A 26,886-nucleotide genomic window follows, 5' to 3' on the forward strand; every position below is an offset into this window, starting at 1 on the left:
ACACACACACACACACACACACACACATACAAAAGAAGGCAAAAAATTTAGCAGTTTAACACCTTTACTAATCTTTGTTTTCTGTAGTGCCAGCCAAGGCCTGCCTCTGGGTAGAAATGCAATAATTGTGTTAAATGTGCTAAATGACTATGTAATAGTAACATATCACAATGAGGTATTTGCTTCCTGGAGTCACCATTCACTAAGATACGCTCCTGCTACCTGAGTAGCTAATAGTGTAGCTTCTAGTGGAAAAACATGAGCCAACAAGTCACTGGGATAAAGACACATCATTAAGCCTGAAGTGTGCATGTATGTATGTGTGCAAGAGAGAGACAGACAAACAGAAACACAGAGACAGAGACAGAGAGAGCAGAAAGAACACACTTTTAGAGGCAGAAAGCATATCAGCTCTAAGCCTGTGTGCTTAGAAATGAATCTTGCCGGGGCTGGGGATTTAGCTCAGCGGCAAAAGCGCCTGCCTGGCAAGCGCAGGGTCATGAGTTCGGTTCCCGGTACCGGAGAAAAACCAAAAAAAAAAAAAAAAAAAAAAAAAAAAAGAAATGAATCTTGCCTTGCTTCCATCCTTACAGGTTCCTCTGGCCAAGTGATCCTTCTTTGCCTGTCCCCTTCCTCTATAAAATGGGTATATGATAACAGTCCTGGGATCATAGAACTTTTGTGAAGATTAAATGAACTAATGCACATGTATAAAGTGCCTCAAAGTTGCCTCCTACTCTGTTCACGTGAACTCTTATTCCTACCGCTGCCATTTCCTCAGTCAGCCTTGAATGAATCATTCAAAGGCAGACAAGCAGCAGATGGTTGTTGCTGGGAGAATAAGCGTTGTGGTTGGGGCTAGAGTGACACAGAAGGGCAGGCACAGCAGGGAGAGGAGAATGGTTGAGTTTGACTGGGATGGGGGATACTGGACAAGTGCAGAAACAGAGCGAGAGGGGGCGGAGGGAAGGATGTGAAGTTACTGGTCACACAGCCTCTGATGTCACTATGCTTTCATTGCTTTTACTAGTGCATATGTGTGGTATATAAGGATTCCAGTCACTGTGGGGAGTTGGTGTACATAACACATCTTTGCTCTTTTTATGTCCCCTTCCCCTTCCTGCTTTCATCTGTTGATCTCTTTCCTGTTTGCAAGAGACTCCTTGCTTCCTATTATCTGTATCTATCTTTTATTTTGCCCCTTGATTTATACATATTTTGAGTTTCTTATATAAGAGGAGCCATGCGTGATTGAAGCTTGTGTGTCTGATTTATTTCACCTAGAGGTCAGTGTCCTGGCAGCAGGTGCTGTGTGCAGCACGGATGCAGGCAGGGAACCTCTAGCACAGGTAATTTTACACCATGGGGAGGGGGCTCGATTTACCAAATTTCTCCCTGAAAAAGGGAACCAGAAAAGTGACAGAGTGAAAAGAATTGAAAGGTGAAATAGGTAGGCATGGGTGAGGGGGGCAGGTGGTCATATGAAAGAGGGGTTAGATTATAGGTAATTTTGAATTATGGGATGGCATCCACTAAGTGGAGAGGTTAGAAAGACAGCTTCTGTCCTATGAGGATGGTTTTATGGCCACACAGACCCTGTATAAAGGGACTGTGAGGGTGAAGGTCTTTCTTGGGGGAATCTTGGCCAGTGGTGGTGGGGGTTCAGGTGGTCCATGTTGGTCTGGGGACTTCTCCCTGTATGGGACCATGTTGTCTGAGGCTTGTGTCCTGCCAGGCACTTATGCAGATGTGACCCCAGACAGCATGTTTTATAATATTGTCCAGTTGTATCCCTTCCAACCCCATTCCCAGCATGCAGTTGTGTCATTTTATCCCTGATGATTTCAGTGCAAACTTTAGGTTGGGGCCGTACTTGAAGGCTGTTCAATAGTGTCAAGCCACTGACCTCTGAGAATCCAGGCCCATAATCACGCTATATCTAAGGTTCTCAGACTGTACCAGCCATTATTCTTCCTTCTGGAGGATTTAAAAGCTCAAGATGCATTCTTTAAGATTCACTGGTACATGGTCTAGAAGGCAGCTGGAGACTTGTCATGCACGGTGCACAAGCCTGTGGGCTCCGAAGACCACAGTGACATCAGTCTTTCCACAGAAAGGAGGAGAACCTGAGGAATGGACTAATTTCTGCGAAACTCAGCCGAATACCCTTGTGGGATGCTGACTTCCCCCACTGCCATGCCATGTTGGACGGTGCAAAATAAACACCCCACACAGAGTCACTAATTGCTTCATTTATTTTCCATTTATCCAGGGAAATATCAGAGTGTATTCTGTGTCAGGATGGAAAATTACACTTTGGAGGGAAAATAGCCATGGTGACGGATGACCATGAACTTCAGGTTTGTTTCATTCACATATTTTATTTATCCAGTGAAGGAAGGAGGAAGAAAAAGGAAAAAAAGGACAGGACTCTTAAGGTGGCACATATTCTGACAGAACACTAAGGTCATACCTTTCGTTTTCCTCAGCCCAGTTTAATTGCACAGATTAATCAAAGTGCATGGTATAAGAAGGAGATCTTGCTGGAGAATAAAACATCTTGGAACAAAAATCTCTTTTGAGGTTAATATCTCCTAAGGGTTTCTTACTTGAGGATGTTTACTGGTGTCTTTATAAAAATATGATAGCATTGTATAAACTGCTGTGGTTGCGTATTTAAAGGTCCATCATGTAGGATTGCAAACTCAGTGATTTCCAGGGGTCCAGTTCTGAAAAAACCCATCACGGTGACAGCCACAAGCTAATAAACCTCCTTGATGGGGAGACTTGAGGACATACAGCAAAAAATTAATGGCTGGTATTTGAGCAGGGCAGGTCCTTAGACTCCCATTCCATAGATGGGGAAGGTGAGACCTAGGAAGCGAACAGATTCCTGCAAATCACACAGTTAGGTAGTATGAATTCAGATTTCTTGGGTTTTCAATACAGTGCTTTCCAGGTACCGCATAAACATATACTTTCAATATTAGTTTTTTTGCTACCAAAATTCTAAAGTTGGCAATTTCAGCTTTTTAAGTGAGAAAAGAAAATCTGAAGAGTGCACAAAGGTTTATGGAGAACACTGATACATTTGTGTCTAATCTCTGGAACTTCATGGCACGATGTAATTAAAAGACAAATATTGAGACCGAAATCAGAGAACTCTAGGTTTCTGTGAACACAACATGACCATATCTTACACACGGAGAGACACGGGTAGAAGACAGCACCACCCAGGAAGGAGTAGAAAAACCAACTATCAGGAAACAAAATGGACCACGTTAGCTGGTCTGAATGGTTGAGCACTTTAAACAACACCAGAAATCAGACAAGGTCACAACATCCGAAAGAGAAGCTCCGGGGGGCTCCTGGTAGGCACAGAGCACCTGCCTGAAGCAGCTGGATGCACTGGGCGGGTGATTGTGGCACAGCTGTCACATCTAGACCAAGCACATATGAGCTCCCTCCTATACTCTGTGCCCCTTGGCAAACAGCCCAGGGTGGGCCATCATCAAATCCATGTCATCTCAGAAGCCAGCACTCCTTTTCCCAAGGTGTGTGAGCCACAAGGGGGCAATTTGGGTGGAGAAGGCTTCAGGTTGCCGACAGAGGCTGGACATTTTGAACCTTGGACAAAGTGACTGGAATCTTTGTCTCCCCTGGGCCTGGAGCTTTACTAATGGGCTGGGTGTGGGCCTTGATATCTGCGATTCGCTCTTTAAACTTTTGCTGAAGGAATTTCTCTTCTTTGGAGTAGCTTTTGGCAAACACCGACATCAGCAAGCACCCCGCCATGGACGTGCCCCCAATGCAGAACAGCACAGCCCCTGCCAGCTTGCACATGTCAAGGGCACTATTAAACTGCATGGCATGCGAGTCAACCACCACAAAATCCGCTTCTCCAAAGGCTTCGATTTTAGGGGGCACAAGAAAGCCCACTGCCAGAACAGTTAATCCAAGAATCACGAAGATCGTGCCGGAGATGAGTCCGACCTAGAGAAAGAGGATGACAGAAGCAAGATGCATAAGTGAGGCCCAGTCTTCCCCTCAGATGAAAAGTAGGAATATTCCCAACCAACCAAATCTGTGTGAAAAACCTTCTTTATTTTCTAGTTAAAAAGAAAATGGATCTTAACACCAACCGGAAGCTGCAGCACTGGATCTTCAGTGTTTTCAGTTGGTACCATTTTGTGGGGGAGAAACCCTCCTTTGCTGACATTGCCTAATTGATCTCAGGGATTAGAAAAGCAACCCTGATGGTCAGAAGCTGGCCTGATGAAATCCTGGGGCTGGGTGTTGTTCAAGCCTACCTTGGAGCCACGGAAGACCTGCCATTCTTCTCTTGGGCTAATCTCACAGAACATCTGCTCAGACTAGCTCATTCTGTGAGGAGGACAGAGTGGACAACACAAGGCGATCGTGTGATCTTGTCTAGCACATACGCAAACAGGGTCAGTGTGCAAGTCATAAAATACCAAACACCTGCCTCTCCTGGTGAATGCTAGTCACTGCTTCTGCTCTAGCCTTTGTAGCTTTTATGTCACAACAATTGGCTTTCCCTACATAAAAGACTTATCAAATATCCAATTGTAGACTTGTCCCTGAAAATCCAGGGTGGACTCTCATGTCCTTAGATCTTTCTTCAAGTCACTTAACCAAAACCCCCTTCTATATTTCATCCCTTCTCATTCTTTCTCTCACTGGGCCCTTAAGGTATCATGCTCTTTGTCAGAAATGGGTAATAAACTCAATCTATTTAACACATAGATATGTACCGTGAGTAGATGTGTCTCTGGTAGTTCTGCCAGGAGGACATTGTCAATTCTTATTGCTATTGACTCCATTTCCAATAAGTGGGGAAGGAACCATATTGGGCAGTTTATAACTGGACCTGAAGGAATATTCTTATGACATATGACCAAAAACTATGATGAGTAATTCAATTGAAATCTTCTAAAATTTAAAGATTCACTGAACTTTTTAACCATACCCTGTACATATAGCACATGCCCTTACCTGTAGAGGGTGAATCACCAGGCCAAAGATACATGGCTGGCAAGTTGCCAAGGTAGGTCTAGCAGCCCATGAGCTGGCTTCAGCCCCAGGTCCTGTCACCTCCTCTCCTGGATAGCTATGTGAGGTGTGCATATGCACATGCTTTTCCACCCAATGTTAGGAGTAGCAGATGAAGGACAGATGGCATAAGGTTCCAATTCTACTGGAATGAACACACTAAGAGAAGTGAACTGACACACTATTTGATGGTTGGAACTCCTATGTTTGGAAGAGCAGACTCAGTCTTGAGTACAACACAGACACTTGGTATGTGACTGTTATGGTTTGTGTGTGCTTGTCGCCCCAAATCTTCGTGCAGTCATGGGGCAGGCTTCTAGGATTATGGGTATGAGTGCTGTACTGCCCTAGGGTGGATAGTTTGCATATGTAAGGGATAGGAAGAGGCTCCTTACCACCACTCCTCCCCTTTCTATGCTTGCTGCCTTTGCTATCTACCACCACCATGAATCTTTGCACTCTGCCATGTGCCACTCTGCCTGGGAACCAGCCAAGTATGGACTGAAACCTCCACAAACAGTGAGCTAAATAAACCTTTCCTTCCTTCATGTTGGGTGTCAGGTATTTTGTCCCAGCAACGACAGAAAAGTAACCAAGACAGTGACTTATGGGAGGAAAGTTGTTGAAATGCTGTAATCATTGATTTTCTCATGTGCAAAAGACAAATGGTAATTGTACCTACCTCGGAGAGTTGTTGTAAGCATTAAAAAAGGCCATGCATGAAAGCACTTGGCCTTGTATTTGGCTAATTAATGAATGTTAATAAGCATTTATCATTATTAACATTTGGAAATACATCCCTTGTAAAATTCTTATGCTACTCTGGCAACAGCATTAAAACAATTGCTCAGCATCTGGAACAAAGAATATCTAATATAGTTATTAATTTCTTAAACAATTTTTTTCATTTTCTCTTGTATGTAATTGTTATTAGAATAATGGGGTTGGAAAAATGATGAAATACATAACCAAACATATAACACCATTTAATCTTGAATATTTAGAATGTATGTACTTATTTCATAAATTTTAGGGGTAATACACTAATAAAGGGAGTTTGATCAATAGAAGGAAAATACATCCATAAACCCATCTCCCTAGGAAAGGGAACTAGTGTTATTGTGACCTAGGTATAGTACAATTTGTGGTTTCATGCAGTCTTTATAAACATCTTATGAGAGGTAGTATCTTTATTTTCATTTCATGTGTCAAAAACTGAGGTTTATTTGGCCAAAGAAGCACTGGTCAAGGTCCTACAGTTAGCAGGTGGTATGAGCAAGTTTTACTTCAGGTCTGTCCAACTCCATCTGCCACTTTTCTTCTACACAGTATACCCTGCCAATTACTATTTTGCATATTTCTTTCCTATTAATTTTGTTTTCATTTCAAAAGGGGTTTTGAAATGTAAATACAAGGACAAATTTTCTCTTGTGGAATATTGTCAGGAAATTAAAAATTAAAATTAAAGTGATGTCTTCTAATAAAACAGAGACTGATCTACAGAAGACTAGTACTGCAAGAAAGACTCTATAACACTGTGGATTGCTTTCTGCATTTTCTAAAAATAGTGGCGAGTAATTCCACCTTCAGAGGCTAACCATTATTTATAACTTCTTAAAAATGACTCACATCGGAAAACTGAAGGAGCAAATTAAATTAACTTAGATATCCATGGTGACAAACTTCCTATGTTGCTAAATTACTCCCTTCCTCAAGAGCTGGCACTAATTCTCAAAACCAAGGGCAGCAGGATGCGATTCATCTTAGTACCTGAGCTTCTGAAGAGCACGTGAAGACCGTGCTCTCAGCCCTGGCTTTTGTCTTCTCTCCCCACAGCTTCCTTTTTGGCCCAAAGTACTATAAATAGTCCTGACCCACAGACTCCAGGGTCCAGACTGCTGAACGTGGAACCTGGTGATTGATTCTTAGCACAGTCCGTTCTTCTTTGTTTGAGCTGCGTGTTGTATGGAAACCCACTCTTGGAATATGACTCAGAAGCTAAAAGGCAAACAGGGCTTGCAGATGGCAAGACTCCTGCTCACTTTGAGAACCAGAAACAGGTGGCCCCCCTGTTTCCTATTTCCTATTTCTGTCAGAGTATCCCAGGAAGAAGGGGGACAGTGCAGTGGATACTGACTCTGAGCTCAAGGCTCATGGGGACCTCCAGGCGTGGTGCCCATGGAGGGCCTCCAACCCTCTTAAGGCGGTCAGGGAGAGCTTGGGCTGGTACGTATGAGGGACAAAGACCAGGAGGCTGCTTCTGAACCTTCCTGAGCCCATCGTGGAGGTGAGGAGGGCAGTTAGGATGCACCACTTTAATCTTGGCACCGTCTTGGAATGGTGGAAGGGATAAAGACTTGGGGAGTGACTCCCTTCAGCATCATAAACATTATCTTCAGACACCGCACTAAGTTGAAGTAGTCTTGGGTCTAAACGGAGGAGAGCTCTTTTAAATTGAGAGTAAGTAAAACTGCGCAAGGGAGATCATTTAAAGGGTGAGGAGAGCAAAGCAGCTCTCTGTGCAGGGCCATGTTAAGGGGCTGGAATGCTGCAGTAAGGTCAACCCTAAAGTGAGTCTAAGGACCTTGCCAGGTCATGACAAATTCCAAAGCAGCTGCAGGCCAGTGTTGGGGCTGTGACTTTTGAAGTCTCTCCTGGCTTGGGCAGAGGGTATGTGAAAACTCAGTTCCTGCCCATGGAAAGAGGGATCAGGTAGGAAAGAAAACTCAAGTTCCTGAAATCCTGCTGATCGGGGCTGCAAGCGGAGATGGCTGTTATTTGGAGCAAGCCCCCTCTGCTGGTCCTCTGTGGGATGGGGTCTGGGAATGAGCTGACTCCAGCAAGCTAAGTGAAGCCAGCAACAGCAGGCGCAGCTGTTCTGGCAATGAAGAGCAGTAATGACTGCTGGAAGCGGGAATTACAAGGAAGGGGAGAGCTGCCTGTGGGGGGCAGGCTGGCTGGAGCTGGAATAGGAGCCATCTGGCTTGGAGGTTATTCAAGGGAAGTGCCTTGAGAGGGAAGACTGGATGCTTCTGCGTCAGCCCTGCAGCCTGCTCGTGACTTCCTCACAGGCCGTGAGCTGAGTAGTGGTGTCTGCTGCAGTGAGTTTTATGAACACTAAAGTCTGGGTCCTGTCTCACACCTGACTCTGTTCCCCAGTCTTCCTCCTCCTGGGTAGTGGTGTCTCCCATCTGCTTTTCCTCCTCACAGAGACCCCTTCTGTTCAGGTGTCCCCTGAGGCTTGGTTTCAACACCTACTTTTATCAACCACTTCCCAATCTCCAACTCCAGCCTGGCCTGCAGTGCTGAGTTCTAGACCACATGTCTGTCCGGGGGTGAGGGGATCGACAGAGGTCCCAAAGACTCCTTGAACCTGAATATTTGCAACGAGGCCCTACAGCCCCTTCCCTAGCTCTCTGTGTTCCTCCCACTCACCCAGTCATAGTCTTTCCTCACAGTCACAGGGAACAGACTGTTAAATCTTATTGATTCGACCTCTTATGATCCTCTTGGATTTTTCTTCTTCTTCTCCACTTCATTTGTTAGTGACACAAGCCATCATTCCATCCAGCCTCGGTCACTCACTGTCAGCATTCTAAGCTCCCCAACTTCTCAGACCTTTCTTCAAGTGTCATCTGAGAAAACTTGTAAAAACAGAGATAAGCTGGGCATGGTTGCACATGCCTTTATCACAGTGCTCTAGGAGGCTGAGGCAGGAGGATTGCAAGTTCAAACCAAACTTGGGCAAATTAGCAACTTAGTGAGATTATATCTCAAAAGCAAAAGAATTTTAAAAAGGGTCAAGGCTGTAGCTCACTATGAAAGTTTTGGGTTCAATACCTAGTCCTGTAAAGCCAAACCAAGTCAAGCCAAACCAAATCAAACGAAGCCAAACCAAGCCACCACAAAACAAAAAACAAAAAAAGTGGCAATTATCTCATGGTTTTCCTGCTTAATAGTCTTCCTCAGCTCTTCTGAGCCATTTCTGAGATGGGATGAAGGGAAGGAAAGGAGGATGGTGATGTTGAGGTGAGGAGAGAAGGGCTGTGAGTGAGAAGGCTGTTTGGTATCTGTAGGTTGAAGCTGTTTGCTGCATGGATAATCAGGTGTCAAGTGGCTATGGCCTTAGCCAACATGAAGAGCAAAGAGAAGAAGGAAAAGAAAACCTCACCATCTTGGGCCGCAGCGATGAGTGGTTACTGCAGCCAAATCCCATGGAATTTCAGAGATGGGAGCAGCTGTAAGCATTGGGATAAACTGGAGGTGGCTGAGACAGTACACATCTGGTGTGTGTGTGTGTGTGTGTGTGTGTGTGTGTTGATATCAGATTATGAGGCATTCCCTTGAGCCCCCAGGAAGATTCAAATTTATTATTTTGACCCTCAAGTTGAGGGTTCTGGAGCCATTTCTATTGCAGAGCTTTTCAAATTCCCTCTGTAACCCAGCTCTTGTTTGTGTTTCTAGTCCATTTCTGATTCTCTTCCCAAACCTGTGAACAGTTGTTGCACCATACGGCACTGTAAGTAGTCCCCAAATGTGCCAGACTCTCTTACCCAGCATCCTAAGCTGGCATGACATTCCTCTCTCCTGGGACATCAACTCATGCTTGTGCACATGAGGTTTCTTCTGTAAGCTGCTTCCTCTTCAGCCTGCACCAGACATACACTCCTCCCTGTCCCTCAAACCCTGGGCTCCCAGTAAGTACTGTGACTACTTTTAGGAGAGCATTCAGCACACTCCATTTTAAAAACCTGTGTCTCTGTTCACTTCCCCTATTTTACTGTGACTCAATAAGATTACCTAAAAAGATCACTTAATAAGATCACTTATAAGAGGTGAAGAATACATCTTGTATTCTCTAGTACATGGTGAAGAGTTAAACCTATGTAGAAAGAAGAGTACTTTGAGATAGGTGTTTTGCACAAGCACATGATAGAGAATCAGTGTAACGGAGGCCCATTGAATCCAATCTCTGTTCTCATCAAACCCTTTCACATGAACCTTTGCTTAGAAGCTCAAAGGCAGAATCCTACTGAGGTACTGTGAGCTCAGTCCCCAGAAACAGACCAAAGAACCCTAGCATGGAGCCACAGTGGAAGAGAGGAAAGGGGCACCAGCAACTTCAACCACCTACAGATGCAATGTGAAATGAAAGAAAACATTAAAAAGGACCATAATAAAAACATTCATAACTGGTTCCTTTCTCTCTGTCAGTACAAAGCATATTATAGACTACTCGAATGAATTCACACATAATCCCAAGGAGGAAGCCAAGAACCATCAGTTTATTTCCTTGGTAGAGAAAAGGTCTCCAGTGCAGTCAATCCTTAGATTACTCAGCCTGACACTATGGTGCTGGTGGCTAATGATTAAGATATGGATCAAGATTTGTTTTTTTTCTGGAGTGCAACCTTTATGAGGGCACAAACTTTGCACTTTTTTCTCTAACACAGGTCTACTACTTTAGGCAATAAATACTTTTGGATCTTATTTGTGTAAAACAGAAGGGAGAAAATATTACAATCTGAATGAGATAATTGGTGATTTACTGGGAATTTTATGACTATGCACTGTTTGATGGGTTTAACAGCTTCACAATCACACAACCACCAGTATTTTGGATCTGCATGAATTCTCACAATATTCCGTCAGTGACCACAGCATTTAAGGTTAACATATCTCTATCTATCTATCTATCTATCTATCTATCTATCTATCTATCTATCATCTATCCATCTATCATTTAACTGTATCTTTTATGTCCACACTCTCTTCCTAGATGATCTATCTCAACTAGTCTGATACATTTTAGGTATCAGTAGCTTCTACTCCGGGAGCTGCATATTGATACATTAATGGACTCTAGAGAGAACTACTTGGGTATCTAACAAGTATTTTCAATGAAGCACAGCCAGAGTCACACTTGTGCATTCTCCTGGTCCCTCTCCATCCTAGGAAACCACAACACTATTCATTACACAGCTTTGGCTGGAAGTCTGGACTCATGATTGACTCCTCTTTCTCTCCTGCTCCAAACCTAGTTCATGAGCACATCCTGGCTGCTTTGCCTTCAAACCTTATGGTAAATTAGACTACTTTCCACCCTCTCCACTAATGGCACCCTAATCTAAGCCACCAAGATCTCTTCCTGGGTATTTTAACAGCCTCTGACTTAATCTGGCTGCTTTGACTTTTGATTTTCTTTAATCTGTTTTCTGTACTGCAGCCAGAAGGATCTTTTTAAAGTATTAATGTGCTGCTTATCTTTGGGTGGCTTCACCTGTCTGTTGAAGTAAAAGCTTAAGTCTTCACTGATGTCTACAAGACTCTGCAGAAATCACCTATGCCCTGGTAGATATTTTTCTGAATTCATTGCCTCTCTCTTTTCTTACTCCATTCCACCCAAACTGGATCTCTTCCTCACCCACTTCAGACCTTTCAGACTTGCTGTTTTTCCCAGCCTGGAATGACCTTCAGCCAGCTAACTTTAGGGTCTGTTTCCCCTGCTCCTCATGGCCATGTATTCATATTCCATATCTTCTGAAGGGCTTTCCCCCTCAGCATATCCAAATTCCAGTCCCCATTATTCTCTGTCCTCTTATCCTGACTGATTGCTCTTTATAGCACTTGACACTACCTGACCTTCCACTGTGGACTTTATCTGCTTATAGTGGTTTCCCAGGACAGGCTGCAAGGCTCAATGAAGGCAAGGATGTTTTCTTCGCTTATTTACCACTTTAATCTCTAGGAACTCAAGCTCTCTGGCACGCAGTGTGTGCTCACTAATTATCTGTTGACAGAATGAATCCACTGTTTAATGGGCACCTTAGAGAGCCTCAGATCACAGAGCTAGTATCTGACCACTCTACCATGTCTTAACATTTGCTTTCTTTCAATACCTAATTATTTCTTTTTGATAACTGTTGCAATTTTTCAAATGATGCCTATGAAGCTTGTAAGGTAGGCTGAAAGAATATGATGTTTGCCTATGGGTGGCTTCACAGTTGGTGAATTTAGTGACACATGAATAACATTAACAATAATAATAATTACTGTGGGAATTGTGCCTACTCATGTTTAACCTGCTCAGCAACAATTATGTTGTGCAGAGAGGCTTCCTTTGGCCGAAGGTTTAGCTTCTTTTTTCCTGAAAGATGGAAGATGCATTCAGGGTTGCCACGAGTGGCACACACACTTACAGTACCAAACCACTCAGTTCTCTATAGCAGCAGTATTTGCCTTGTCTGATATTTTCCCCATTGTCAGAGTCAAACAAATGCTTTTTCCTCACCTTCCAGAATACTGAGCTCCACCTGTTAGGTGACCTCTGGATCTGAAAATCATCCTCATACTCCCAGATGGAGGCTGTGCAGTCTTCATAGAACTGGTGCAGGTAGGACCGCACACCATAGCGCTGGTACCCACCCTCGGCAGGTGCCTGTGCTTGCTTGGACCCACAGATGTTGCTGCAAGAACTCATTCTTCCCAGCTGAAAAGACAGCATCCACATAGATAAGTCCCCTGGGGTCTGGCCGGAGCATCAGAAGACATATTAAGGGCGGGGGGAAAACCAGGCTGAGTCATGGCAGCCTCCTTGAACAGTGCTCCTTTCTTCAGAGAAAAAGAAAAACACTTTTCTGGTTCTCCATAAACGAAATGGGTCACACAGCATGAATGGCTTAAATTACGTAAAAATATAAGCACAGGATATAAGAGAGATTGCAAAAAAAGGGCTGAGGCTTTCATTGCCTTAACAAAAAACTTTTACTCTCTTAGAGTAAATATTACATTTATACACTAAAGACTCAAGCAGATACTCCCAGATTTTTAGCCATGGTCCCTTGTGGAATCTACATGGGGTTACTCTTAGCAGTTTGAGATTTGCCTTCAGATCTCATGTATCTTCCTCTAACTTTTTAACTAATTGTCAAGCTGTACAGAAGTTTTATTTAAAAATTGTCAAGCAACTTAAGCTTCATGCTTTACTCATCACAAATGGCCAGGCCAGTAATTTACACTTCCCTAATCCTAACAGCATAGATCTCAGTTATCATCTGTCCACGTGGGTGGTGAGAATGCGCTGGAGACAGCAGACGCAGCCTTTTAGTATTTCCCAGGGTGCCTAGTATAAAAAAGAGGTCGGAAAAATTTTGAATGAAACTATGCTCTGAGTGGGCAGCTTGAGGCTCTTATCTTTTTCACATGGAAATTTCAACTTAATTTGACCTAAATGATACCATTGAAGAAAGGCATTTCTGTAGATTTCATTAATAATTCATGATCAAAAAAGAAGGAATTTCGAAGGGGCAGTCATTTTGGGGAGAAGGGAGTTCTCAGTTACCTTTTTGTTTGTTTTTTTCTGAGGCTGGATTGTGCTATAGTCCAGGTCAACAGAAACATATTAAATGTTTCCAATTACTTAAATAAGAAACCAACTAGGGATGTTTGTCAATAATGGAAAACACTGACCAATGGTTCTATCAAATGTCCCAGCGTGGCCACTGAGTTTGATTGGGCAGAATCATGGGACTGGCAGAGACAACCTTCCCTGCTCCTGTGGGCACACAGTGAACCCAAAAGAACATCTCATAAATGTGTATTTGTAGCCACAAATGGTTAGAAAGTAGATCAAATTCAAGACGATATGGTCCTAATGTAAGAAAAATGATGCAAGCAGGTGGTACTGAAGGTAGCCAATTGTCCCCTTCTTTTAGCTGCTAGTCAGTGTTACACTGGAGGGCTGCACCTTCTTTTCCCAGATACATCTGCAGTCTAGAAAAATCACCCAAGAAGAGAGAGAAGTGGAGATAATGTACTTTTTGGGTGAACTTTTAAACATTCAGAAGAATATTATTTCACAATGTCAAGATTTTAAGATGTACTTTGGCTGACTGGAGCAGCAATGCCTGACAGATCAAAAGAATGTTGCCTTATTTTCTTATCTTGAGTGGTAGGATGAGATCTTCAGTACTTTCTAGTTAATGCTTGTACAATGAAGATGATTAATAAGAGCCTATTACCAGTGATATGTAAGTATAATAATTTAAAAGCCACCCTCAAGATATTCTAATAAAAATTCACCTAAGGAAAGATGCCGTTAGTGTTACTAACTATGCTTTGTCACTGAGGAAACCGAGGCATAGAGGAATCATCTTGATAAAGGTTATGCTGTGAGTCAGGGAGGAGGTGAAAGATGAAAATTAATATAATAAGCAGGAACAAGGACTGAATCATATACTGGCACAGTCAGAACGAACTCATCAAATATATATATATATATGTATATATATATATTTTTTTTTCAGGTTTTCTATGAAGCATCAGAGGCTTTAACATGAAAAAAGAACAAAAATAGGGATAAAAACATTCCTCATGGCAGCAGTGGCTGTTATCTTTCCTCAGCACTGAGGTCTAGCTTCCTCAGGACTGAGCTTTGATGCAGAGCTCCTGCATGTGTCCACTGATACATGGTGTTCAATCCCAGCACAGCTGGCTTCTGGCAAAGTAGGTTAAATTCTTCTGCTTTATAAACTGAGAGTTAGTAATTCAACCTTTAAAAAAATGAGTAAAATAAAAAAAGTCATAAAAATATCACAAAACAAATGTTTTTGAGCCTGAGCCTTTACTCTAAGTCAGAATGGCATTTACAATGTTAGGTACATTCAGGAGGAGGAACACGGAAGTCCTTTTCTTTATCCTTCAGGGATGTGAAGCAGGAACAAGAGCATAGCCTGCGCTGGGCTAATGCACGGAGCACAGAATGGAGTCGAATGGCAGTTTCTGATCTGTAATTTATGGTTCATGAGATTGCAGACAAGCTCATGAATCTCTTTGATCTATCGCTCCCTTGCCCTTAAAAATAAGATGATTGGGCCAGATTGACCTCTTATTCCTTTCCAATGTAGTTTTCTAGGATTTTTTCTTTTTTTTGGCTACAAAACTACAGAATGAGTCAGTGACTTTCTATTGGATGAACAATAGATTTCCCACTTCCTCCTGCGTCCTCATTGACTGTCAGCTCCAAACTCTTAGTTCAGGTATGTATAAAGCTTCAGTTTAAAGGTGAGTGTAGCCTACTAGTTAGGGTAGTTACTTGCTATTCAGTAGGTTGAATGTCTGTATATCGCTTAAACATATAACTTCAGTATCATATATGTTACCTAAAATAGTAGTCCCTGGGTATCTGAGAAGATTCATACATCTTTCTAAAGATATAACTAGTTGAGACTCACTCCTAGAGGAAAATGAGCCTTTAAAGTAAGTGAGTTTTAAAAGATAACATGTTGGAATACTAGTTATGGATAGTAACTTGACTTTAGAGAATGCAGCAACTTTTTGTTCCAATGCAGAAAATATTATACTTGGAATGTCCTTGGTCTACTGCCACCTCTGGTGTTGTCAAGAGGAAACATGAGGTCACTTCATAGTCACTTTAAGAGGCAGGCAATTCTTAACTGGTGCACAGTAAACTAGGACAGAGACAGATGAGGAAGGTCAGGCAAAGGCTTTTCAGTATGGCTCAGCATTTTCTTACTGAGCAAGGTTTCTCTAGAGTTTGGAGGCTGTGTCTCAATGGCTGGGAAGCAGCAGCTGTACCAGTAATGACAAATACATGACTGTAGCTAATGGCCAGTCTTAGCAGGCTGCTTCCTTTAGGAAAGACCTTAACATTCCAGGAGATAGATAACTGGAGGGTGACTAGCATTTCTTAGGTGTACTTAAGTTAGTCCATATTAGCACACATTTTATAGCTGTTTGCTGGAGCCTGTGGCATCCTCCCTGCAGGCCTTGGATCATGGTGCAGCACAAATATCCGTGAGGGGTGCTCTGATCTCTATGAAAGGGAAGATGTTTTCATTCTCTGTGGAGGTCATTCTGGGAGCTGTTAAAGGAAGGTCCATCCATAGTTCCATCTTTGTATTATCTGCCAATAGCAACTATCTCACTTGCATGCACAGTAGTGCATTTAATGAATATTCAGTCCTTAGCAATATAGCACACCTGTTGGATCCCAGAGACCCCTGGAAAGAAAATACCATAGTGTAGTTCTCTTCCCACATTCTTCTGAGAGGTTTTCTGCAATTAGTGTATCTAAAATTTGGTGAGCCATTGCTCTTCATCCTCTTGTCCACATCTGTTTCTCTTCATAACATTTGTTACTACTTGATATTCTAAGGGTAGTTTATTTGTCTGTAGTCTAATAGAAATACACATGACAGACTATAAGCTCCATGAAGGTAGGGAATTTTTCTATCTTGTTAATTTCTTTTATCTCCAGAACTTTGAAAGTTCCTTGTACAGAGTCTTAAAGGGGTTAATGAGGAAGATAGCTTGAGTAGTCCCTCATTTTTCAATTCCTTCCTTCTTTCAATGTTTTCACAGTATGAACTATGGGTGGGATGATGGCTACATAGATGTGAATTCCAAATAACTATACCTCTGGGAATAAGTGTGACCCTAGGGGTTACTATTTTGGGCAACAGATGCTAAAGCAATGCATTAAACAAACAGTATACAAACACTCTTAATATAAATACTGAATAGTAAGTAACTTACCTAACTAGTAGCTTACACTTCCCTTTAAACTGCAGCTTCATTTAAAGCACCAGGGAGAAAATAGCTACAAAGTTGTGTGGAGACTTAGGGTGCCTTCAACTGACCCTTGAATTAGAAGGACACATACTCAAGAAGCTATAAATGCACTGAAATGGGCATCAGAAGGAGGCATTCACAGCAGGAGAGAGCTCAAATGCTGAGAATCCCTTGAACAGTTGCTTCACCAGGCAAACAAACCCCTATGTATGTTACTGTGATCACTATGCATACCAACATGCCATAGTACCAATGTGCTGGAAATCTGAACTTCAGCTGAATGCAGTACATGCAGTTTGTTGTTTACTGTAAAAATGCTCATAGCCATGAAAACGGAAATAAGTATTTATGCCTCATGAGACTCTAAGAACACCATTGACTTTACATTATTTGTCCTTGTGGTCTCCTTGAGAGATGAGAAGCTGCAAATTGAGGCACAGAACGGATGAGTGTTTTCCCAGGGCTCTATGTATGAGTCAGTTGTGAGGCCTGGTTCAGGCTCGGTTCTATTTATTCACTCTGAAATATTGTTCAATTTTTCATACTGCTTTTCTCTCCCTCTGAACAATTCTGAGATAATGAGAGTGAAGTTCCCATTAAGGCCACTTTTCCACAGGGCCGGGACTGTAAGATACAAGGTACAGGCACATGGACCATTTAGACCACTTATCCAAGTCCAAACCAAGTCCACTGCACTTAAAAGGCTCCACTGAGTCCACAGCGGACACAGGGAGACACAGAAGTCTGCTAACAGCTTCTTCGCTTCTCAGCCAGGCATTTGGGAATTATACTGGTCTGATCTTAAAACCTGAAATGATCTACCAGTGGATCATTTCAGATAGATTTTATTTTTCTAGAACCATTGTAGTGATCATGGTTCTGTAGTATGAGTTTTTTTAAAATGCCCTCTAGGTTAGTGAATAGCTACCTTTAATTTATAAAGGCAGAGTAATGTATAATTATCCTATTCATTACCAATTACTTTAATTCTTTAAGATATATATTTTTACTAACATACATAAAGTCCAAAGCCAAAATGAGAAGACAAAAATAACTTATATTCTCTCTTTAAACCTCTTTATCTACATGGAACCCATAGCTGCTTATGTATCTACATGGAGGTGGAGTCTTACCTTTGAACTGCTTGTCCTCTGCTGTTGTTTACTTTTTAACTTTTCTTTTCAGCAGCACATTCTTCAGTCCTACTTAAGGGAAAAAATGCAGATGTGTTTCAGACCAAAATCTAAATTTCACAAGCTAGTAATATATCTTACAAAAAAGCACTTAATGTTGACAAAACACTGACAGTTTCTTGTTCAAGAGTAGAAAAGTTTTTTTTGTTTAAAATAAAAACCAAGTCTAACTTATATTTTATAACCTTTTAATGGTTTCTTTGTAGAGTAAATATCCCATAAATCTGAAGGGCTTTCTAAACTATAGCACACTGTGGAAATGCTATTTTTATTTTGATATAACCAGATCCCATGTAGTTAATGATACTAACTGGACTGATCCATTTGTACTCTACAAATTCTAAATAGATATTAGCTTTCTAGATACTCCAGAATTGATTTTTATGGGACTTGTTCCATTATACTGTAAAATAAATGAGTGTTATAGTCATTGTGTTTTCTGATATTGTTTCTGACATGTGTTATATCTTTAGTAAGGCTCTTTGGACAATTTACCCATTAGACTTAATTTTACTCTTCTATCCATTTTCTTCCTATCATGATCATTTTACTTTCCATCTGCCTAAGAAAAGCAGGTGCCCGTTCAAAATTTAATTAAGAAGTCATTGCCAGCTATAGCTTCCTACATTATTCTAGTCTTGTGGGATAAAATGTCTGGGGCCGTGGGTGGAGAGAGAGGGAGAGATGTTTAAACATTCTTTCTGGTAGACAGACCCTCATTTTTTCGCTGAACCCGAAATCTCAGGGTAAGTTAGCCTAGCAGAGACCGAACACACTGTTTTCAGCAGGTCTAGAGTCAGTCTATAGAGAGCAAACCTAAGCCTTCTTCAAGACTTAATCCCTTGTCCCCAGAGTTTGAGTGGTATGTGAGCAAATGTGGGAAAAATATTAGAATTCTGGGTCTGGATAAGCAAAGGAAAGTAAGTTTACTCTAGATCACTGCATTCACCACTTTCTCCTGTCTCTTGTCTTTCCCTTTCTTCTGGGGCCTGTCCCTGTCTCTACCCTTCTCTCTGTCTCTTTCAATCAAATGTCCCTTCTTTTAGCTGTCGCCTTCCTGGCTTTGTCTGAAGGAACTTACCCATTCTCGCCTTCAGCCAGCGGCGCGGGCCTGTCTGGAGCCCAGAGAGCTCTCCAAGGTTCTGAAAACATCTCTGCTGGGAGCCAGGAACCAATTAAGCAAACCCTATTTGTTCCACTCCAGCTGTGTTCTCTGAGGTCACCAACCTTGGTCTGACCCCTACCCAACGACCCTTTCTCATAGCACAAAGCAGTAGCTCTTGAGATACAAACAGTCAAAGAACTTCAGACATGGCACGGAACTGGGGAGGGCAAGTGGGGGTTCGATTCAGCCTGGGAAATGAGTCAAATCAGCTTCACACATTCCAAATATACTTTCTGTTTTATTCTTACCTAATGTAGAACTTTTTTCGTCTCCCAGGAAGGAAACTCTTAAGTTTTTAGACGTACACCACCCCCATTCTTACATAACACAAACCACAAACCACCAAAGCACGAGGTGAGCTACCCCTAGTATGTACATTTTCACGGAGGGCAATATGCATGTTTTTTTGCAGAGATTTATGTGCATATAAAAAACATGGACGAGAGGGAGAGGGAGAGGAAGAGACGGGTAGAGAGGAATATTTGTGCGTGAGGAGGGAGGACGGTAAAGCAAAGAAGGAAAGGAGGAGACAGCGATCTGGGGAGCTGGGGAAAGACCTGGAGCTCGGAATCGCCCTGGTCTGCGCACGATTTACCTGCCCCTCCGATCCCCTGACCCGTGGAGCAAGTGCAGCCAGCCTAGCCGCAGATCTCTCGCCGGGGTCCCATCGCCGCCGCCGCCGCCGCCACCGCCGCCGCTCTCGCCCCGCGGAGCCCAGCCCGCACGTGATTGACAGCGGTGCCCACGTGCCCGCGCAGCCGCCACCGACACCGAAGGGGCGGGGCCGGCCTGGTGGCGAGTGGGCGGGACCCAGGTTGGGCAGGGCCCGGGTGGGCGGGGCCGGAGGCGCGCCCCCTTTCCCCCATTGCCGGATATCCGCCTCTGGGCTAGCCTGGAACTTCAGGGCTTGGGCATGTTGTCTGTCTGCCCACTGCTTTCTTTTTTTGCACAGGCAGTTTCCTGGCTGCATAGTATTTTTAAAAATGAACGGAGAGGCAGACAGACTTGTTGCGTGTCTCTTCCACTGTCACCTCATTTGAGACATGCAGAGGCTCCTCTCCTCCGTTTTCTCTCAGGAAGGGGACGTGAGGCGAGGCTGGCCGAGCTCTGTCCAGCTGCTCAAACCTTCTCACCGCTCCGGTGCTGGGTAACTTCAGTTAAGCCTGACCCTGGCTCTAAGCCTAACCCTGACTTCTCCCCTGACCCCGACGTCACGCAGTCTGCGTGGCAAGAGAGACTAGGGAAATGAGTTTCACGATGATATTCAAGAAAGAAAACAGAAATGCATCGAGGCAAGAACCCGCGAGGGCCTCAGAAAATGTGTGTGGGCGTCGGCAAGCTAGTGTGTGTGCAGATACAGTAGCCCCTGCTGCAGGGTGCCCTGTGCAGACACTGGTAGGAGGCATTCAATCAGTTTACCAAGGGTGTGCTAAATAATAATGGTAGTGCTTAGCATATGCCGGGCATTGCGTCACGTACTTCGCATACATACATATTTATCACGTGCATATTAGATCGCTTAATCGTCGCAGAAGACACCATTACTTGTTGAAGCCCACACAGCTACTAAATGTGGGAGGTGGACTGCAGGCTGCAAGGCGACCTCCTAGAGTGGATTAAAGGTATAAGTGATGCTTTGCTGGCGATTTCCTCACCTCCACCTGAGGTTCAGGCAAAAGCTTACAAAGCAACTCTGCTCTTATTAAAGAGTGCACACAGCAGAGCAGAGGCTGAGCAATTGCTGAGAAGGCCAAGGAGGTCAGCGCTGGCTTTGTCCTCCCTGTGCCTTGGGCTCACAGCTCCGTCTCAACCCTCTTCAACGCCATTTAAGCCAGTAGGTGCCAATTATTTCTTTTTCCCTCCCTGGCCCGCACTTTTCATGAGTTTTGAGATGTTACTTGTTAGCTTGCTTTTCTAACACCCAGTGTGGGTCTGGTGAACACCTAATCATTCTTAGATTATAACATGGCTGTCCTTGAAAATCCATAAAGTTAAGCACATATGCAAAACTCCCAGGGCTGGAAAGATGTGGCTGACTTCTGTGTATATGTTGTTGGTGCCTGGTAAGTGCCCTGTGCTCTCTCTCTTCCTCTCCCTCCTTCCCTCTCTCCATACTTTCCTCTTTCCCTCTCCTAGGGATTGAAACTAGAGCCTTCACACTGAGCACCACACTCTTCCCCTTTGTTATATTTTTTCACTGAAGCAGGATTTCACTCTGGCTAAAATGCCCAGGCTGGACTCAAATCTGAGATCCTCCTGCATTAGTCTCCCAGAGTGCTGGAACTTCAGGCATGCACCAACATGCCTAGCTTCATCTTGATCTCTCTTGCTAAGGTATCTTTCCACTTAGAAATGTAGTCTAGTGAAGATTTAGAATCAGACTGATCAGAATTTCAATGCTGGGTCTGCTGCTTCAACTCTGGTCAAGTTATTTCACTACTTTTATATGCTGTTTTCATCTGCAAAATGCTTGTAATAACACCTGCTCCATAGGGTAATTACAAGAATTAAATGAGATTGTATTCATGAGGCATCTATCACAATGTCTGTTATATACTAAGTATTCAATAAATTGAAGCAGTTATATTATTTTATTATTGTTGTTATTTTACTATTATTTAGCTAAACATTGTAAGAACATATGAGTATTTTCAGCCTGAAGTCCCAAGTCTTCTAAGTTTCTCGGACACTTTTCATTTGCTTTATCTCTTGTTTTGCCAGACCCATTGCTTAGTGTGCCATCTCTGGCCTATGCCTATACAGGAGACTGGAGGCAACACAGCTCTTCCAAATACCATGAGCACAGTGACCTTTGCTTTCACCCAGTCCAAAGTCATTTAATTAGTGAGATAGAGTTAAGATATGACTTACATACTCAGACACATGTGAATGTCCTTGAGGTGTGAACCATCACCATACTCTTGCTTTATATAAGTCATAGTTTCTCTTTTTATTTTACAAACACCAGGTAACAGAAATGATTACTTGGAAGCAACTAACCTTTGACTTAGAGCATACCACACAATTTCCCTCAGTTGTATTATATGCAGACATTTAACAGTGAGTAGCTTATTAATCTATTATTCAACACTCATTGGTTGAATGTGTGCCATTTGGAGCATACAGGGCAAGGAAAAAAACAGAAGCCCTATTAAAAAAAGTTCAACAGGAGGGTCAGGGGAGGATGCTGTTTTCTGGGTTATTTTCCAGAAGGGACACTGTGATCTGGTCTCAAACTGCCTTTCTAAACTCCTACCTTATGACTTCCCTTCTAAGCCCATTCCTCATCAGACTAAACATAGCTGGCATTCTTCACACATGATTCTCCCTATTTCTTCCCCTGTAACTGTCCTCCTGCTGCCAGCGCTTCCAGTGCCAGCATCCCCAAGGAGCCTTTCTTTGATATGCCTGAGCGCAACTCATTGTTCTTTATGTTGATCACTATTGCATCCAGTCTTACCTGTCTTAAGGTACTGGTTGGATTTTTCTCTGCCTTATATTATCATTTGTGAATCTACTTAGACTTTCCTGTTAAGCTTGTGAGCATTCCAAAGAGGATGTACACACAATAACTTTGTCTTTCACACATTAACAAACACATTGCTTGTACAAATTAGTCATTGTTGGTGAATACATTGATTAGTAAATGAGTCATGTGGACACACAGCTGGGCCTGGACAGGTGGATAAGAGTTCTGGAGGAGAGGAGAGGGCACAATGACAGCTTAGGGAATGAAAAGCATAAGATTCAGCTTGCAGGTTCAGCTCCTAGGCTAGTTCCTGGGATCCAGGTCTATGAGAGCAAAAGGATGAAGTGACAGAGAGCTCTATTCACTTCCTTCACTCACCCCATGAAAGGCACAGCCTGCAGTCCCTGGACATTTCAGTGGTGAGCACCGCTTCTCCTGGTTGGCTGTGGCCTGCAGTGATTAGCATGCTCTCCGTGTTCCCAGACAGAACAGATGTCTGTCTCCTTTGTTCTACTTAATGATGATGGCAGGTTCCCAGTGATCAAGATCCAATTTCACTTATTCTGAAATGTTGTGGCTAAGAAATTCTCTTTGGCAGTTTCTGAGAGCCAGCTTCCAGCTTTGCAGAGAATCTGTGCTTTGTAGCTTAGCATGGTGGGAAGGTACAGAAGGAGGCAGCAGAGTGGAGGCAGCACTTCACCTTGGGTGGAACAGCGATTGGAGAGTCCTGGACATGCCCATGCCCACAGGCTTTCCTGTGCTCCCTTTTGTGCTGTTATCAGTAGGAACCTCTGCTCATCTTGTAAATCCGCTGCTGTTAGAAAATATTTGGCATAGGAAATAGTTTCTGTTTGGGAGGGAGAATGTATTGGCTACTACTCTAGCTATCAGTAAGCCAATCAGATCCTTTTTTGCAATCCAGTGATTTGGGGGCTAGGAAAGGAAATAGGTTGAGCTAGTAAGAGCTATCTAGAGCCCCCAAACCTGCCCTAGGATCTCAGAAGGGTCCATGTCTGTGATGTTAACAAGGAGGTAGAGTAGAGGATCCCGAAGGCATAGACAAACTTCATCTGCTGCTTGATTTTGTTTGGAGCCTGAGAGTATTTGATTTGTGTAACAGATATTATCCTGGGCGCTGTGTGGCATGGTGTGGCTATGTACTTCTGCCCCATCTTACTCCTCCTTGTATCTCTCCCAGGATCTCTCTTAACCCCATTGTTCACGGCCTCCTGTCTCATCCAGCCTAGGTGCCACGGGCAGCTATGTAGGGCCGTGTGCTGCAAAGCTGGTTCTATACTCAGGGTTTAACATTTTGTGGTCGCCATCTTGGAACTCTTAATTTTTCCTCTGAATTTGTATGCTGTAAATAAAACTTAGTAGGAAAACATGTCATGTCTTGGGAATTTGGAGCCTCAGTTTATATGTGGTCCCATACCTCTGCCTCCCCACTTTCTAGGAACAGATTTCCTGCTGCCGTTGCCTCCAGCCCTGCTCTGGGCCTGGCACCTATACTTAGAGGACCCCGAAAGTCATCCTTTGTTCACTGATCCACAGTATTAAACAGCAAATGAAAACCACCTTCAGAGACTGGGAGAAAGACCAATGGAAAAAGGATAAAGATTGTTTCCTGCCTTTTGGACAAGGGGTTCTGTGGTGTTCGCTTGCACTAGGCTTTGCAAATCACACAGCCAGTCTTGAACATGTCAGTGAATATCTCCTTCCAGGCCTTTATGCTGTTCTGTTTCATGCTTGGAATGCCATCCTGGAATTCTTTTGCTTATCAACTCCTCTTCACCTTTCGGTGTTAATTTCTGGCTCCCTTCTTTTAAGAAGTCTAACTTCTGGTCATCTTTTCTGTAGAACTGATTTTACTGTGCTAAATAGTAAACTATTATGCTAAAGCAGCATCAGTGCACTGGGAAGGGCAGTAAGACAGCGTTTCCTGTAAGTAGCTGTTGCATGCTCAAAACATGGGATAACTGGGTCAGCCAGAACATGGCAGTCAAACTGGGTGTCAGCTGCAGAACTGATGCCTTCCCTTGGCTGTGGTTTTTGTAGTTGCTGGATGAGGGGACCCAGGATAGCAGGGGGTCATGTGGGATCACAGCTGCCTACAGGCTGGCACAGGAGCGTTGCCTTCTTTTGGCAACCTGGACAGTCCCACGGGGCTTTCCAGCTGAATGTCATCCCTGCTGTGATTCTGGACAAGATGTTCAATGGCCTGTCTGGTTCCTGTCCTTGAACTGCTTTATAAGTAGGTTCCACTGCATGATCAAACCATCAAATGCTTATTACCTATTATGGTCAAGGCTTTCTGCTAGGTCATGCCACAGATACATAGATTCTGTCTCTCAAAGGATTCTGCTCAAATCTAGCCCTAAAAATAGGACACATATGTAAGTAATTATAGTACAAGGAAGAAAATATTCTATCGGAGAAGCAGATCTACTACTGAAGGAACTGGAAAAAACTGAAGTTACTTCTGATTTGGGGGTTATGAATATGGATCTGGACATGCTTTGAAAAAAGCATGGCCAGTCACCTGGATCTTAGTATGCAAATGATGGTTAAAACCTAATTAGGCAGGAAATTCAGAAATGAGCATGGGAGAATGCTCGCTGCGGATCTTCTGTTCTAGAATTCCAGGAACCTGTATTGCTGGGCTCTTTTATTTTCTTTTTATTACGTCCAAATTCTTCCACTCAGAGCTGCAGCTTCTCATGTATTTCTAATTCTTGTTCTTGTATATGTTCAGTAAATGCCTCATCATTATGATGGTAGCTATATTCTAAAGCTTGATGTTCTCTATATAAATGAAGATATGGTGTGGCAAGATTATAATCTCAAGTCATGAATAAAGTTTGGAAGGCAAATATTTTTGTTTTATATGTTTTATTGTAATTTTATTTATTCATATTTATGGAGTACAGTGTGAAATTTGATACATATCTACAGTGTGTAATGATCCAGTCATCTCCTTAAACATTTACATGTTTTGATTAGCATATAACAATTGTACATATTTATAAGGCACAGTGTGATTTTTTAATACATATATACAATATGTACTTTACTTATGAAATAAGGTTAAATAACATTTCCATCTCCTTATCATTACTTTGTAGAAGGAGTCTTTGATTTCCTCTCTTCCCGTTATTCATAAAATATATAGTAAGTAGGTCATTGTAAACTGTAGTTCTATACTGTGTTGTAGGACACTGGACTTTATTCTTTCTATCTCACTGTGTTTGGGTACCTATTCTGCAGCCACCCTCTATACCCTCTCTGGCTTTCCAGCATCTAGTAATCAATATCCTACATTCAGAACAATATTTTTAGCATCTGTATATGACAGAGAACTTGCAGTTTTTGTCTTTCTGTGCCTGATGTATTACACTTAATGTCCTCTAGTTTCATCCATTTTGCTACAAATTGTATGGCATCATTTTAATGGCTGAATAATACTCCATTATATATTGCCTTAGTTACTTTTCTCATTGCTGGAACAAAATACCCAACATCCATAGTTAAAGGGGGAAAGGTTTATTTAGTTCACAGTTTGTAGAGGTTTCAGTCCTAAGGGCTGGCTCCGTGGTAGGGTGGGTTGGCAAAGGAGAACAGTTCATGGCGCCCACCAGGTACAAAAAACAATAAGAAAGAGACAAGATGTTTTCTGTTCCTTATATGGTATGCAGGCCACCTGCCCTAGGGCAGGTGTAGCACTGACACCCTTACTCATACCAGAACTATGCCAAACCAATCAGTGGACTGATTCTGATTTACTAATTACGTCCCCTACACCCCTACATCACACACTTAAGATTCAGCCACCTCTGAAAAAGTCTTGACTGCATGAGATTTTGGGGGGACATCTAGACACAAACCATAACATATACGTGTATAATTTCATTCATCTGATTTTGGGCACTGAGGTTGATTCCATATCTTGACTATTGTGAATAGTGCTGCAATAAATGTAGATATGCAGGTAACTCTTTTAAATGCTGATTTCCTTTCATTTGGATATATATACCCAGAAGTAAGGTTTCTGAATCATAAGGTAGCACTGCTTTTAGTTTTTGAAGATCCCCCATACTACTATAGTATAGTCAATATACTAATTACATTCTCACCAATGGTACATGAGACTTCCTGTTTTTCTACCCCCTTGGTAACACTAACATTTCTCTAATAACAATATTGGTTTTTTTCCCATAAATTTGTTGTCCATTTGAATTTCTTCTTTTGAGAAATATCTGTTTTTATCTTTAGGCAAAGTCTTTTATAACCAGTTTGTGTCATGTAAGAATGAACTGGATTGTGTGAATGTGTTTATACATATGTGCTTCATGTATTATACATATTGAACACAAGGCTGAAGGTTTTTAAATACA

At 42.6% G+C, this 26,886-nt stretch overlaps 1 protein-coding gene across 2 annotated transcripts; it reads right to left on the bottom strand.

Annotated features, from left to right (window-relative positions):
* Nucleotides 1-2,237: 2,237 nt before the first annotated feature.
* Nucleotides 2,238-19,779, bottom strand: Nrsn1 (neurensin 1). Of its 2 annotated transcripts, none has more exons than XM_005403376.1 (4): nucleotides 19,619-19,779; nucleotides 17,799-17,867; nucleotides 12,365-12,562; nucleotides 2,238-3,993 (listed from the first exon to the last, which is right to left on the bottom strand). In XM_005403376.1, exons 3-4 carry the CDS (start codon nucleotides 12,551-12,553, stop codon nucleotides 3,595-3,597), a joined length of 588 nt encoding a protein of 195 aa, XP_005403433.1. In that variant the 5' UTR covers nucleotides 12,554-12,562; nucleotides 17,799-17,867; nucleotides 19,619-19,779; the 3' UTR covers nucleotides 2,238-3,594. The 2 variants fall into 2 exon arrangements, with proteins under 2 accessions (XP_005403433.1, XP_005403434.1); XM_005403377.1 differs by having other exon boundaries at nucleotides 17,799-17,870.
* Between the last annotated feature and the right edge of the window lie 7,107 nt (nucleotides 19,780-26,886).

This window comes from Chinchilla lanigera, unplaced genomic scaffold (assembly GCF_000276665.1).
Source record: "Chinchilla lanigera isolate Chin_1 unplaced genomic scaffold, ChiLan1.0 scaffold00082, whole genome shotgun sequence".
NCBI classification, from domain to species: Eukaryota; Metazoa; Chordata; class Mammalia; order Rodentia; family Chinchillidae; genus Chinchilla; species Chinchilla lanigera.